A 15529-nucleotide genomic window follows, 5' to 3' on the forward strand; every position below is an offset into this window, starting at 1 on the left:
GAAGAAATTGTCAGTCAGTGGAAAATTAAATATTAACACACAATTTACGATCATCTGCAAGCATAGTTAATGATAGGCCAAGAGTATTAGCCTGAAGGTTTGAGAAACAGATGCCTAATATGAGAGGGCCCAACCCTGAGCTCCCAGGTATACCACTGGTATCTTTTTTGCTTTTTCAAGTGCCACTTGCAAATCAAACAATAGGAGCTCTGTAAAAATGCCCAGTTAGCTATCTATCGCACGTTTTTATATTCAGACTTTCAATTATGCTGGCATGGGGAAGAGTGCCAAAGGCCTTTGCCTGGTTGAGATATTCTGTATTTTTATTTATCCGTTTGTTAAGAGGCTTTGTCCCACTAGGCTGGTAACTTCTTTTCAGTGGAGACTCAGGGTGGTGTTTATACTACCTTGGGAAATTTGGCCAAGGTATCAGAGAACTCCCTCTATTTTTTTTTTGCTAGTTGCCATATGATCTTTTACATCCACCTGAGCTTCAACTCAAGCAGATGTTAGAGTACAAACAATGATAACAGTGCTATAAAGATCCTGAAAGAATTTTTAAAGACTCAAAAAGACTTCAATATTTTTGTGCTTTGCATTTAACACTCACATTGTCAGAATAAGCCCCTCACTCTTACCTAGCAGGCTGCTTACCTGATAGTCTTTGTGACCACTCCCCCACTTTCCTAATTCGGCACCACACAAACAGTCTCAAGCCCATTATCCACAGGCAAATATGGAACAAGTCCAACTTCAACCACAACTCCTTCATCTCCTCCCTGCAAAAAAATTAATTGGTCACTGCTAAAATACCTCAACCTAGATGGGGCTGTCCACTTCTTCAACAGTACCTTCCTCTCCATCTTAAACACCCATGCTCCTGTAAGAAATGTCAAAGTCAGATCCAGGCATGCCCCATGGTTACAAAAGACCACCAGAACCCTAATGATATCCAGAAATAAGACCTGGGAGCACTGGTGACTAACAAAAAATAACTCAGATAGGCAGTCATTCCTTGAACTGCGCAATAAAGCCAAAAAGCAAATAAAATTAGACAAATCCCTCTACTATAAATCCACCCTAAACTCTACCAACCACAACCCTAAGCAATTTTGGTCCACTATTAACACTATCCTCCACCCAGGGAAGGTGGATACTCCCCAGCCGTCCATTCTCCCCTCCTCCAGCAGTGTTGCTGAATCCTTCAACAAACACTTCACTGAAACTATAACATCTCTAAACAAACAACACTTCCCTACAACATCCCCCCAACTCCTAACCCTAAACCCCCCACTCCTCTTTTCTTCTTCACCTCAGTACCTACCTCCAACATAAACATATTATTGTCAAAACTTAAACCCACCAAACTCGCAGCTGACAACCTCCCCTCTGAATACTTGAAAATTGCAGCTGATACACTAGCCTACCCAATTTCAATTCCTATCAACCATTCCATAACAGAAGGCTATGTTCCCTCAATATGGAAAATATCCCACATCATTCCCCTCCACAAAGGCACCCCCTCCACCAACCTCTCCAATTACTGCCCCATTGCTATTCTCACCCCTCTCTCCAAGATACTTGAAAAATGTATCAACACCCAGGTCTCCAACTACCTCCTACCTAATAATCTCCTTTCCAAAACCCAACATGGTTTCAGGCCATATCACAGCACTACCTCTGCTCTGCTCTCCTTCACCAACACTATACTTCATCACAAAAACAATGGCCTCCTCTCTACTGGTATATTTCTAGATCTCTCAAAGGCCTTTGACATGGTATGAGCTACTACTCTCTACTCTCCCCAACCTCTCCTTCTCACAATCAGCCTGCAACTGGTTCCACAGCTATATACACAGACACCAGCAATCAGTAATCTAGGACAATAATGTATCACCTCACCTCCCAGTTAATCTCGGAGTTCCCCAAGTGTCTATTGTTGGCCCTCTGCTATTCTCACTTTTCACTAACAACCTACATACTGCCACCACACAAGCATCTCTTATACAGTATGCAGATGACTCTACTCTCATCTGCTCTGCCACCACTCTACCAGAACTACAACAAATCACACAGGAATCATTCTCTTCTGTAGAAAGCTGGCTATCCAATGCTCAGCTCCTACTCAACCCAAGTAAGACAAAACTTCTCCTGTTCCAACCTTCCAAAGCCACCCATAACACCCCCCACTTCAACATTCTCACCAAAGACAATACCATCATCTCTCCATAAGAACACACAAAATTACCCTGTGTGGAAAAAGACAACAAACTTAGATTTGATACTCACATATCTCTCACAATAAAAAAAGTTCACAGGAAACATGGTGCATTATATTGAAGCCACCAATTCCTAACCAAGGTGGCTAGAATCTCCATAGCCAATTCCCAGCAAATCTCCAGCCTACTCCATGCATCCCACACACTTACCAACCTTAGACAGACAGACCTACACAAGCTGGATGCTTGTTACAAGAAAATTTCTAAATTTGCCACTGGAACCTCCTACTGCAGCCATCATTGTATCTCCCTTAAAGAACTAAACTGGCTAGAACTCCCACAACTCCTTAACTTTAATCAGCTCACCCTCACTCATAAACTTATTAACCCCCCATAACATCCCTTCCCTGCAGGCCCTTCTCCAACCCTATCACTTCATTAGGCCCTAAGATCAAGCAACAAAAATCAACTCACTGTTATCAAACCCAAAAACTCAGCAGTAGAAGCCATATTTTCATGTACCAGATCTAAACTTTGGAACAATCTTCCACCCTCTATAACTACTCTGTCTTCCAGCAGCCTTTTCAAGACTGCTCTCAAATTCCACTTAAATTTGAACTGGCTTTGCCCTTGTTCTAATCCAGACTAACACCCCCACCCTTAACTCCCCCTCCCCACCTAGACTGTTAACCCAACTATACTACTGCCACTACTAACCACAGTCAGAATTAGCTAGTTGTCTTTACATGCTTTAAAATCTTGTCTGACAACTTTGTTACTAATATTATAAATAACAAAAAACTATCTTAACTTGCAACATTTACAGTATATACTATTGATAATCATATTGTATTAAAGCTAACAACCTGTAATGTCTTTTACTATTGCTGCAACTTTGTATCTGTATTTATCATGTACATGATGTGGAGCTTTTCTCCCCGGGCATCCACTGAAAAAGGACCTCCATCCAATTGGAATTTCCTGGTAAACAAATGTAAATAAATAAATAAATAAAATCATAATTTCAAACAATGCTACTTCTAAATTCTTATTGACAGATCATCTGTTTCATAATAATCTATCATTGTTCACTTAAAATCAGAAGTCTAAAATTTAATCCAAAAATAAAAGAAACCAGCTTAAATATGAATATGTTCATTACAGTTTTGACATGTAAATATGTTCAAAGTTATCTGGGGATGATAGACCTATGTAGCCATAATAGTCAAGGAAGCTCCTTTTATTCAATTTGATTTATAAAACCACACCAATCTGATTGTTAGAATCACCTACACTGGACCTATAACCACAAGAAAAGGTACACAAAACATATATTTTCAGAGCCCATTCTACAATGGAATCATTCTGCTTTCTGATTGAAGAATCTTTGTTCAGTAATTCCCTTTAGCCTTCTGAACCTTAATATTGTATGTCTAATCATTCTGTGGGATCCATTAAACAAAAATCTCCGTGCAGGAACAGTGTAGCTGCTCCTGCATGGAATATGCCACCGAGTGATCCAGGAAACAGCTGATCTGAAGTGCACAAGCCTGCCGACACTGTTCCTGCAGGGAAAGCTGTGCAGAATGCTAATTACCTCATTTTCTGGGGAAAACAATGCAAAGGAGGTGAATTAGTGATTGAGGAAGCAGACAGGCATCCATGCAAGAACAGTGCTAGTTACATAAATGTGTTCGGTTACTAACCGAACACATTTCTGCAAATAACAAAACGGAGGCATGACAGCTCAAATAAAAGCATGTATTATAAACACACCTTCCAACTGTACTGAATTACTCGGTTTCTACCAAGTTTTGGTCCAAATAATGGGGTGCCATGATTCCTGAATGGCACCCCTTCAGTTCTGATTTATTTACAGTTTGATTTTATTTTTCGTGCTTTTGGAGCTGACGTCATCACATGCATGATGACATCAGCTCTGTAAGGGCTACCAGCCTGTCGGTATTGAGCTCAAGGGGCTCGTGTCACACACACATTTCCAACTGGGCCCTCATGTTCAAATGCTCTGCTAGTGGGAACGGCACACTGGTTATTTTATTCTCTTCTTGGAAAGGATTTATGTCTTTGAAAGGATTTATGTTATTCTCATCTTGGAAAGGATTTACATTCACACAAACAGAAGGGCTGGCCAGCCAAATGCGAGCGGGAATGGACTTGAAGTAAGGAAACCTTTATTTTAAGGTGAAACAGGGAAACGTTTATTTATGTTCAGAAAGGACATTTGGCAGATCTGAAGTAGTTAACTTAATTTGTTCATCAACCTGTGGGTATCAGATCCGAATCGGATCTGAGCCAGCAGCTTTAATCAGCTAAGATCCAAGCTCCAAGCTCCTCCCCCTTACCCATAACCCCCTGCCATCCCTCTCTGTCCTCAGATCTCATTTGCCGCAGCTTATTTAAGCATTTAGAACGAGTTTCCAAGTGTAGGGCTTCGTGAGTTTATGTCAAAATTTACTTTTTGACCTAGTTTTTAGTTTAATCAATAGAGTGAGTGTTGTTTCCTCTTTTCTCTTAAATTGCTAAACTTGTTAGTAATTTTTTTCTATCTTTTAGTTAGTTTAGTCTTCCCCCGTCCCCCCATGTGTGTGAAGGTGTGTGTGTGAGTTGGGCCTATCTTTTGTTTCCATGTCTGAGGCCCTGAAAGCAATTTTTTCCAAATGCACTGAGTGTGGCCATAAGCTATACCCAGCGGATGGCCACCCTCGGTGTGTTATCTGCCTTTGGGTTGACCATCTCTCCTCGGGCTGCAGAATTTGTGCAGCCTTCAACCCCAGGGCTTTGAGGGACAGAAAGTCGAAGCTGATTCTGGTGGGACTTCTGCCCCCGGACTCGGCTTTGTCCTCTTCTCCCTCTGCGGCACCGGCTGTGACCCCAGCGGTCCCACCTTCTATGCCTGCTCCCCTGGCCAGGACTCACCCTCCCACCTTGGCTCAGGAGGAGAGGGAATCTAGGAGGGAGAAAAGGAGAGAGAAATACCACAAGCGGCAGGCCAAATCTTCCTCCTCGGCTTTGCCGGCTAAACATATAGCCTCTCTTAGGAAGTCCAGGCCTTCTCCTTCCCAGCTTCATTCACATCATTTTTCCCCAGAGCTGGAGGAGGAGACCCAGTCACCTTCGAGGTCATCGAGATGGCACTCCAAGCCAGCCTCGGTGGCCTCGTCTAGATCTACTCGAAGTTTGTCTGATGCAGATATGGACCGGATGATGCGTAGGTTTCTCCAGGCCCAACTGCAGATGGGAGTGCTCCTGCCTCCCCTCTGGGGGGGAGCTCGACCCCATTTTTTGCCCCGATTGCTCCTTCTCTGACCCACTTCCAGAGTTTGGATCCAGGTAGCATCGGAGCCAGGGGAGGCTTGGCGCCGATAGTACATCCTACTTTGGCAACGACGGCACCCTCGAGTTTGTCGGGTCCCTTTTTGGATCTGAGCTCTCAGAGCCGTGAGCTGTGCTTTGGATCTGGAGGTGTCAGTGTGTCTTCGGCTCTGTCTTGGTTGGAGCATACTGGCCCTTCGGATCCAATTGCGCCGGCTACAGTCCATGCCTCGGATCCAAGGGGACTGCTCTTGGGTCCCAGAGAGAGCAGTTTCCCTTCAGCATTTGATGTTGTGGAGAGGGTCTTGTCAAAGGATTTAAGACCCCAGGCTCCTGCTATGGTTCCACCCTCCACTCCCTCTCAGATGGGCCTACCTCCCATCATCTGGCCCCAGGGACAGCCTGCACCTATGTCCCAGATGGTTCCCTTAGAGGAACAGGATGTGCTTGGTGAGGCATCTTTGGACAGCCCCCTCCCCCCGAGGAGGTTCCTCACAAACATAAGTGCAAGAGGAGGCACTTGGACTCACCTGAGTCCCTGACAGAGGACACAGACTTAGAGGAAGGGGAAGGTTCCCCAAGGTCACCCCCCAAGGACGTCTCCTTCGGAGACATTATGGAAATGTTTCATATTAGAGGGGGGGTGGTCAGCCCAAAAACCTTCCTCTGATGAGTCTGTGTTTCTGGAGGTGTTTGACGCAGGCCCATTTACCTCTTGGGTGCCCCCTCCTGTCGATCCCCTGGTAGATCTGATCACTACCAGGGCATGGAAGGAACCGGACACTGTGAAGCCCATACCAAAGAGACTAAACAAAATCCTCAGCCCACCCACAGATAGGATGGTTTGGAGCAAGGGTGCTCCGGTAGATGCCATGTTGGTGGCGGCTGCCACCAAGAAGGAATTAGCGCAGGAGAGTTCCTCGGTCCACTCTCCTGACAAGGAGTCTCACATGATGGACCGCCTAGGAAAGTGCATGTTCACTTCAGCTACCTTCTCCGTAAGGTCACTGAAATATATGGCACATGTGACACTACTCCAGCGGGATCTCATCAAGGAATACGCCAGGTCACCCCCACAGTCCATGTCGGCCGAGGATAAGAAAACATTCTCAGCTTGAATGGCCACTCTTAAGTCCATTTCGAACACTTCTATGTGGCTTCTTTCCCATGCTACGGAAGGAGCCGCTAGAGCTAGTGGAGCGGGCATTGTCTTACGACGGCATGCTTGGCTCTGTCTCTACGACTTTGCAGAACCCTTCAAGGCATCCTTCGCAAATTCCCCTTTTGATGGCTCTTCGATGTTTGGCAAGACCGTCCATGACACGCTGGTCCAGAGTGAGAAAGACGGGAAGACGTCTGCCATCAGGATCCGCTTCTCGGCTCCCCAGAGGTCCTTCTCCAGGAACCAAAGGGGACAAAAGAAGAGGTGGTTCTGGAAATCTCAACAGTCCTGTTTCGCTTTGGACCCCTCATCCTTCAGAGGCAGAGGAGGACAGGGTGGACGCCGGCCCAGAGGCAGAGGGGGACCGAAGAATTTCAGGTCAAGAGAGCCCTTTTCGGATCGGCCCATGCAGCAGCCCTGAGGGGTTACCCGACTGCTGCACTCTGGAGGCAGTCGAGGGCGTTTCTCGAGGCACCTAGCAGTTTGGGAGTCCATTACAATGGATCACTGGGTGCTTCGAATCATATCCAGAGGTTACACTATCCCCTTTCTGAATCTCCCTCTCAGACCTCGGAGCCTCCCCGATGACCCACCCAATCAAAGGGAGGCAGCAGCCATAGAAATAAAGCAGCTGCTAGAAAAAAGAGCAATCCAGCCCATCCCCCAAAATAAATCTGGATCAGGCTTTTACTCCAGGTTCTTTCTGGTGCCAAAAAAGACAGGGGACTTAAGACCAATCCTCAACCTGTCTACTCTAAACCTGTCGGTTGCCAAAGAAAAGTTCTGGATGGTCACCATTCAATCCATTCTCCCACTCCTGCAGGAAAACAACTGGATGTGCTCTATAGACCTCAAGGATGTGTACTACCACATGTTGATGGACAGACGATCCAGAAGGTTTCTCCACTTCTGGCTGGGAGCCAGCCACTATCAGTTCAGGGACCTCCCCTTTGGTCTCACCACAGCCCCCAGGGTGTTCACCAAAGTTATGGCAGTTGTAGCGGCCCACCTGAGGCTTCAGGGAATACAGGTCTTTCCGTACCTAGACGACTGGCTCCTGACCGCCCCCACCAGGCATCTACTAAGTTCAGCCAGGAATTACTTCCTTCACTTGGCCTCTCATCTGGGAATCTCAATCAATCTCAAGAAATTCTCCCTTCAACCAACTCAAATCTTTTATTTCATAGGGGCCAGGTTAGACACAAACCTGTTGAGGGTCTTCCTAACTCCGGACAGGCTTTGAACTTTGACACTCCACGTGCTGGCCCTCCTACAATCCCCAGCTCCTCCAGCATAATTGGTCCTGAGGGTGCTAGGTTCCATGGCTGCATCCATCAATCTGTCACCTCTAGCTTGTCTAAACATGAGGGTCCTACAATGGACCTTGCAGGTTCAATGGTCCATCCTGCAACATCCGCTAAGTGCATCTATCCCCTCAGCAAGGTTTGCAGGAATTCCATACTCTGGTGGATCCAGTCCTTGGATCTCTGGGAAGGGCGCCCCTTCTCAATGTCCCCACCCCAAGCCAAGGTGACCACGGATGCTTCTCTCCTCGGGTGGGGGGGCACTGCATGAGCAGAACCATCCTAGGCACGTGGACCCACTCGGAGACCTTGTTGCACATCAATGTCCTAGAGATGACGGTGGTGCTTTTAGCGTTGCAAGCACTCCAGGCCCTTCTTCCCTTAGGGACAATTGCAATTCAAACAGACAACATATCAGTAGTCTGGTATATCAACAAACAGGGGGGAATCAGATCCTATCCGCTTTGTCGAGAGGCTATGAGAGTTTGGGAATGGGCTTTGCCACCAACCGCTTTCTCAAAGCAACGCACATCCCGGGTCGGTCGAACATTTTGGCAGACAGGCTGAGTTGAACCATCCTCTCACCATACGAGTGGTCTCTGAACCCAAGAGTAGCGAAGCAAATCTTCCTCAAGTGGGGTCAACCTTGTTGCGATCTCTTCACATCACCTTCGAATGCAAAGTGCAGCGAGTACTTTGCTCTACTTCTCCCACCAGGGGAATCCCCCAGAAACACTCTAGTGCATGTTTGGCCATCTGGTCTACTTTATGCTTATCCGCCTTTTCCTCTGATGGTAAAATTCTTGCAGAAAGCTCGTCGGTTGGGGAGCAGAGTCATCCTCATAGCCCCATTCTGGCCTCGTCAAACATGGTTCCCTTGCCTATGGTCTCATCTAGTGAATCCTCCATGGGTTTTGGATCCCACTCCGGATCTGATATCTCACCCCCTAGGGTTGACAACCCCAAACCTGGACAATCTCAAGCTCACAGCTTGGTTGATCCAGTTCCAATAATAACTAAGACTACCGGCATCTCCTCTTCTGTTAAGGCTATTTTAGTAGCCGCTCATAAACCTTCTACTAGGAAGGTCTATAAAAGCAAATGGAAACGTTTTTCGATCTGGGCAGAACATAGAAATTTGGATCCCCTTACAGCCCCGATACCAGGTGTATTAGATTTTTTGCATATTTATTTGACCAAGGTGCCAGCTCTTCTATGGTCAAAGTCCAATTAGCAGCGATTTCCCACTTTCATGTGGGAAGTGATCTCGGTCCTTTAGCTTCTTCTAAGATCTGCAAGACTTTCTTAAAAGGTACTTTCTTGTTAAGGCTTCCTGTTAAGGATGCAGTTCCTCTGTGGGATTTAACCCTTGTTCTCCAGGCTCTTACTGGCCCTCCCTTTGAACCTGCAGCTTCAGTGGATCTAAAATATTAATCTTGGAAATGGCCTTTCTCATTGCTATCACTTCAGCTAGAAGGGTTTTGGAGCTTCAAGCCCTTTGTGCCAAACCTCCATACCTGGTCTTTCATAAAGACAGAGTTTATCTCAGGACCAATCCCTCCTTTTTGCCTAAAGTTGCCTCTAAGTTCAATATTAATCAATCTATCAATTTACCATTTTTTTCCCCAAATTATCATAACAATGGTGAATACAAATTACATTCTTTGGACGTTCACAGACAATTGAGGTTCTACTTACACAGGACTGCTGAACATAGGAAATCTGAGCAACTCCTTGTATCCTTTGCTAAACCCTTTTTGTGTAAACTTGTGTCAAAAGCTACATTGTCCAGATGGATTTCCCAATGTATACTTCTTGCATATAAGAGTTCTGGCTGACCTGAACCTGTCGGAGTTCATGTCCATTCTACTCAATCAATTTATACTTCTGCTTTTTGGTCCAGAGTGTCCCTGGATGACATTTGTTCAGCAGCCACTTGGGCTTCATTCCATACTTTTATTACCCATTACAAGTTGGATATAATTTCCAGAGGGAGGGCGTCCTTTGGCTCTGCAGTGCTTCGGAATATTCTTACATGAGGACCTCCCAAGTTTTTGGTAGCTGGGGACTCTGTCCCACAGGTTGATAAACAAATGAAGTTAACTACTTCAGATAAAGAAGTTATTTACTCACCATAACGTTCAGGCTGAGTAGGTAACTTCATTTGTCAGCAACCAACCCCCCCCCCCTCTGCCACCCTAACCTGTAGTTCGTCCTTTTAGGATCTTTGTGCTTCCTTTTACAGATGACATCAGGTTAGGATGTTTAGCTGATCCTTTGTTTTGTAGTATTCTATGATACTATAGCAAACTTGATCTGAGGACAGAGAGGGATGGTAGGGGGGTTATGGGTAAGGGGGAGGAGCTTGGAGCTCAGATCTTAGCTGAATAAAGCTGCCGGCTCGGATCCGATTCAGATCCAATACCCACAGGTTGCTGACAAATGAAGTTACCTACTCAGATGGAACGTTATGGTGAGTACATAACTTCTTTTTATTTTAGAGAGGAACTGTGTGTGTGTGTGTGTGTGTGTGTGTGTGTGTGTGTGTGTGTGTGTGTGTGTGTGTGTGTGTGTGTGTGTGTGTGTGTGTGTGTGTGTGTGTGTGTGTGTGTGTGTGTGTGTGTGTGTGTGTGTGTGCGTGTGTATGTGTTTATGCATGAATGAATGTATGTATGTTATATGAAGGAGGGACCTTTGCATCTAGATTAACTAGAAGCTGCCTGATTTGGCTAAGAATGCCATAATTTTAGTATTGCCTTCAAATAACTTGGTATATTCTAAACCAAACTTTAGAGATTAAGACTCAAATGCCTACAAAGCAAATTAAAATGCTGCTACAAAATTCACCATTTGCTTCTGTCCACAGGCCACAGGAGTTATTGTCAAGCACGTCCTGATTTGTTTGCTGGATTATGGTACCCGCCTTTTATTTTTGCCAGTGCTTTACCATATATTCTTATTCATAAATCATACTCAGTATACTTGCAATCTTCGGTAGACTGAGGATTTTGTCAACCCATAGGCAGAGCAAAGCAAAACTGCATGACATTGGTCAGAGTAAGATGAAATGTCATAAATGAAAGGCCTGATCTAAGACTTGAATCCATCATCTTTAAATATATAAGCCTCAATTACGTCTCTCTCTTATAGGAAGTTTTATAGTTATGTATGTACAAGAGGTTTGTTCTTTTTATTAAACCAGGGGGATGTACTTGTCAAACAATATACGAGTCTGTTTGAGGCCATATCCATTTCTGTTTTGAGGGTACTCTGTGTGAAGCATCTTCCCAGAAAGCAAAGTGACCTGAAATGATTTCTGACTAATTTGAAACGCTACCTTATTATGAGAGTCAGATGATGAGAGAGAGTTGTGTGAATTTCACAGAATTTCCTTCATTTCACAATCATATTATTTCACATGCCAGAACTACATTCTGTTGATTTATGAGAAATGGGTATGAATTTAGGTATGCAGCCATAGGTTTATTATGTGTTTGCTTTCCTATTTGTAAATAATCACTCATCATACTGTTGGATTCATGGCTATATTAAGTTTCATCTTGACAGTGGAGTATTATAGCTATTGGCTTGCTTATTTTGCTTAGTTGACACATGCAGAAATGCATTTGTACTTTGTCACTTGCTTGGCTAATTATATAGTTTTTATCTGTCAATGTAGTCTACAGGTCTGTGTTCTATAGCACACTTACCTGCAGAGCTCTTTATAACAGTAAATGTTTCACTTAAAATATCTCACTGCAGTCCATACATTTGTGTTACAAGCCCTCAAAGAGTTTGAGTATCTAGCTGCTGACTTTCCAAGGCTTCTGGCTAACAACTAAACTACAAGGAATTTCCCCTTTAGATTTCTGGGGACATGTCCACTCCTAAAAATACTCTCCAATGAATTGCATAAAAAATATGACCTGATCTTTTTACTTAAATCATAAATGTAATATGGAAATACATGTTATTGCCTGTTGCCCCTAGCAGCAACATAAAAGATATTTCTGTCAGGTAATATCCTCGCAGCAGGAAATACTAGTGTATTGATGCCTCATATTTTTTATCTGTTCCTCCTAAAATCTGTGGTTTTCAGGATTTTTGTTTCAAATAACTGCAGGGTTGAACTCATTAAATAATGACAGCCATTTGAATTTCAGACTTCATATTCTTCAGAAAATAAATGGTAACACAAAACCTTTTATTCTAGCAATTTTCTAAATTTATAAGATCAGTATTTGAAACTTGTCCCTATTTTGGGGCTGTATTCCCCCATTATTGACTTTGTCTAGGTATTTTGTGCCAAGAGTTCAGAGCTATAGGGAGAAGTGAGAACTGAATTTGTATTCCCCCATTATTGGCTTTTTCCAGTTTTTTTTGTGCTAAGAGGTTGAGAGCTATGGTGAGAAGTGAGAACTGAATTCACTAATGATAGCCATTTAAGTTTCAGTCTTCCTATCTTTCAGGAAGCTACTGATTTGGCATAGTGGTATGCTGCTCTAGCTGTAGTGCACAGGGTCCTGGGTTCATGACCTGCCCATAAAATGCATGGTGGTAACACATTTTATTTTAGCAACTTTCCAAAACTATGCAATCAATGTTTAAAATGTGTCCCCGGTTTTTGACCTTTTGTCCTCCCCCCCCAAAAAAATAATAAAATTGAAAATAAGTGCGAGAAGCTGTGCAAGATGTCTATGGCTTACACTACTGTCATTCTATTTATAGACTGATTGTGGAAGTAGACTTTTATGATGGAAATGTTCCGAATTGGGCAGTTTTGTCATTATTGATTCATGCATTTTGTTTCATTGCCTACAGCCTACTAGAAAAATGTTCAAACAATAAATTTAAAATGCATTCTGTCTAACAAGTGTGCTGTATTATACAAGGACTATAATTTAATAAATTCAGGAAGGTGTATCAAAGAACACATGTATGTCTCTTGTTTTGTGTGCAAGGGGCCAATGATTTGAAAACAGCCCAAAGGTAATCTTTATCCACCACTGGCCAGATGCATGTTCTTTGGATGTGGTGTGGGTTTCAATGTTGTTTCAATGAATGTGAGTTTCAAGGGCAGAGAAGTTTCAGTGACAAGTCTATTTTCATTGTGATACAGTGTTGCTTTGTTTAGAAGATGTCTATTAGTGTTTGTGCATTGGGCTGTAAAATGTAAAAATAAAATCCAAATAATCATTGTAGAAGTAAAACAGTATGCACACATTAGTGTGTATGGTAAATGGGGCAAAATAGCTAGGTAATTTATTTATTTGAATTTATTTATTTGAAGTTTGTTTGCCAGGATAATCCATTGGGCCGAATGAGCCCATTTTCAATAGAGTCCTGGGGAGAAAAGCTTCACAGATACAATGTCAAATATGCAATAAAGAATAAAACAGAATACAGTAGTATAAATGTTACATAGCATTTTGTTAGAGTGTTAGAAGTAGTACATATAAGCAAAAGATAATGTTAAAAGCAACATGAAAAACAAGACAGAAGAGTTTAAGCAACAATACATATAAGTTGACAAATTTTAGTTGTCTATGTACACAAGCAAATGGAAAAAGTGTTAAGTAAAATTTTAGCTAGTAGATATGTACAGAGAATATTTACATAAATGGTAGCTACAATATGAATGTTCCCATAGGAGGGAAAAGTTGTGGAGTAGGGGGTGAGTAGTAGCTGGAGGTATTATGCAGGATGGGTACAGGAGCATTCCCAGAGAGAAGATAGGTGTGAATGGAGGAGAGATTTAAAGATTGAAAGGCTGCTGGTATTGCGGATATGAGATGGGAGTGAGTTCCAGAGGTGGGCCAGGGAAAAGGAAAGTAAGAGTTTGCCTGCTGGATGGGCTGGTTTGTGGAGTTGAACTAGGTTCTGAGTGTTGGTTCTGAGGGGTCTGTTAGGGTGGTGGATGGTGAAGGCTGAGGAGAGTGAGGGGCAGAGTGAGGGCTTGAAAATGAGTTTGTGAGCATGAGTAAGTTGAGTGTAGGTAAGGTTGTTAGGGAGCTCTAGCCAATTTAGTTTCTGAAGGGCAGTACAGTGATGGGAGGAGGATCTAAGGCCAGAGGTGAATTTAGCGATTTTGTTGTAGCAGGAAGAGAGTTTTGTTTTAGTAGAGGATTTTAGGTTAGATAAGAGCGGGGCACCATAAAGGAGAGAGGGGATGAGGTATGTGGTAGATAGGAGGAATCTGGTGGATGGGGAGAAGAAGCGGATATTCCGGTAGAACAAACCAAGTTTCTGATGTGTTTTTTTAATGTTAGTTTGTATATGGGAATCAAATGTGAGCTGGTTATCAATGAGAGCTCCTAACAGTTTGGCATTGGAAACGATTTCTAGGAATGTGTTAGTTTGACTAGTTATGAGGAAAGAGTTTATGTCGATAGTCATGCTTTTTGATGGGGTGAATAGTATCAGTTTGGTTTTTGATGGATTGAGAGCAAGATGATTATCATGCATCCATTTTTCAGTGGTTGAGAAGGCATCTTGAGTTAGTTTTATAAGGGAGGGAATGGAGTTTGCAGTGCAAATAATAGTTGAATTGTCTGCATACTGGACTATTTTAGCATTTGGGATGTTGTGATGGAAGTCATTAATGAAGATGTTGAACAATAAGGGACCTAATATGGAGCCTTGGGGTACACCAGTGACAGTGTTAAGGTAAGAGGAGGTGGATTTCTTCCATTTGACAGATTGCTGCCTATTGGAAAGGTAACTAGAAAACCAGTTGATGCAAGAGGGGGAGAGATGTAGGGTAGAGAGTTTGGTGAGTAGCAGGGAATGGGAGATGGTGTCGAAGGCCTTAAAAAGGTCTAAGAGGAGAGTGGAGACAATATAGTTAGAGTTTCTAGCTTTATTTACAGTTTCGAGGAAGGAGAGAAGAGCAGTGGTAGTGCTATGACCAGGTCGAAATCCATGTTGTGTTGGGGTTAATAGGTGATTGCTGGTCAGGTATGGTAGTAGTTGTATGTGGATGCATTTTTCTAAGAGTTTAGAGATGGGGGATAAGATGGCAATAGTTCTAAATTTGGAGATGGTATTGTTGTTACCTCCTTTATGGAGGGGAATAGTGTATGCTTTTTTCCAAATTTGGGGTACATAACTTTCCTGGATTGACCGATTTATAAGTAAACAAATGGGGAAGGCAATGGCTTCAGTAGCTATCTTTAGGAAGAAGGAAGGGATATTATCGGGGGCGTTAGAGCAAGGTTTTAATTTAAGAAGCAGTTTTTTTATAGTACTTATGGGTATAGGTTTGGGGCAGAAGAGAGGGAAGTCGGAAGTGGTGGAGTTTAGGTTAGGAGGGGTAGTTGTAGCTGGGGGAGTAGAGTTATTACTAAATGATGATGTTAATTTAGATATAGAATCGATAAAGAAGCTATTGAATTGGAAGGCAAGGTCGGTATCAGAAGTATTTTGATCGGGTTGTGGGTTTTCCTTTTTGCCAGGGTTGAAGAGGGAGGAGATACTGTACCAGATGTTTTTGGGTTAGTTTTATGATTATT

General features: G+C 43.2%; 1 protein-coding gene across 1 annotated transcript in view; it reads right to left on the bottom strand.

Annotated features, from left to right (window-relative positions):
- LOC122815657 (vomeronasal type-2 receptor 26-like) overlaps positions 1 to 15529 on the bottom strand; it is a 79583-nt gene that overhangs the window by 46084 nt on the left and 17970 nt on the right. The window contains exon 3 of the mRNA XM_044088346.1: positions 852 to 863. Coding sequence (XP_043944281.1) covers positions 852 to 863 — 12 coding nt within the window. The remainder of the gene's footprint in view (positions 1 to 851; positions 864 to 15529) is intronic.

Source organism: Protopterus annectens, chromosome 1.part1 (assembly GCF_019279795.1).
Source record: "Protopterus annectens isolate FY-2018-M chromosome 1.part1, PAN1.0, whole genome shotgun sequence".
Classification (NCBI taxonomy): domain Eukaryota; kingdom Metazoa; phylum Chordata; order Ceratodontiformes; family Protopteridae; genus Protopterus; species Protopterus annectens.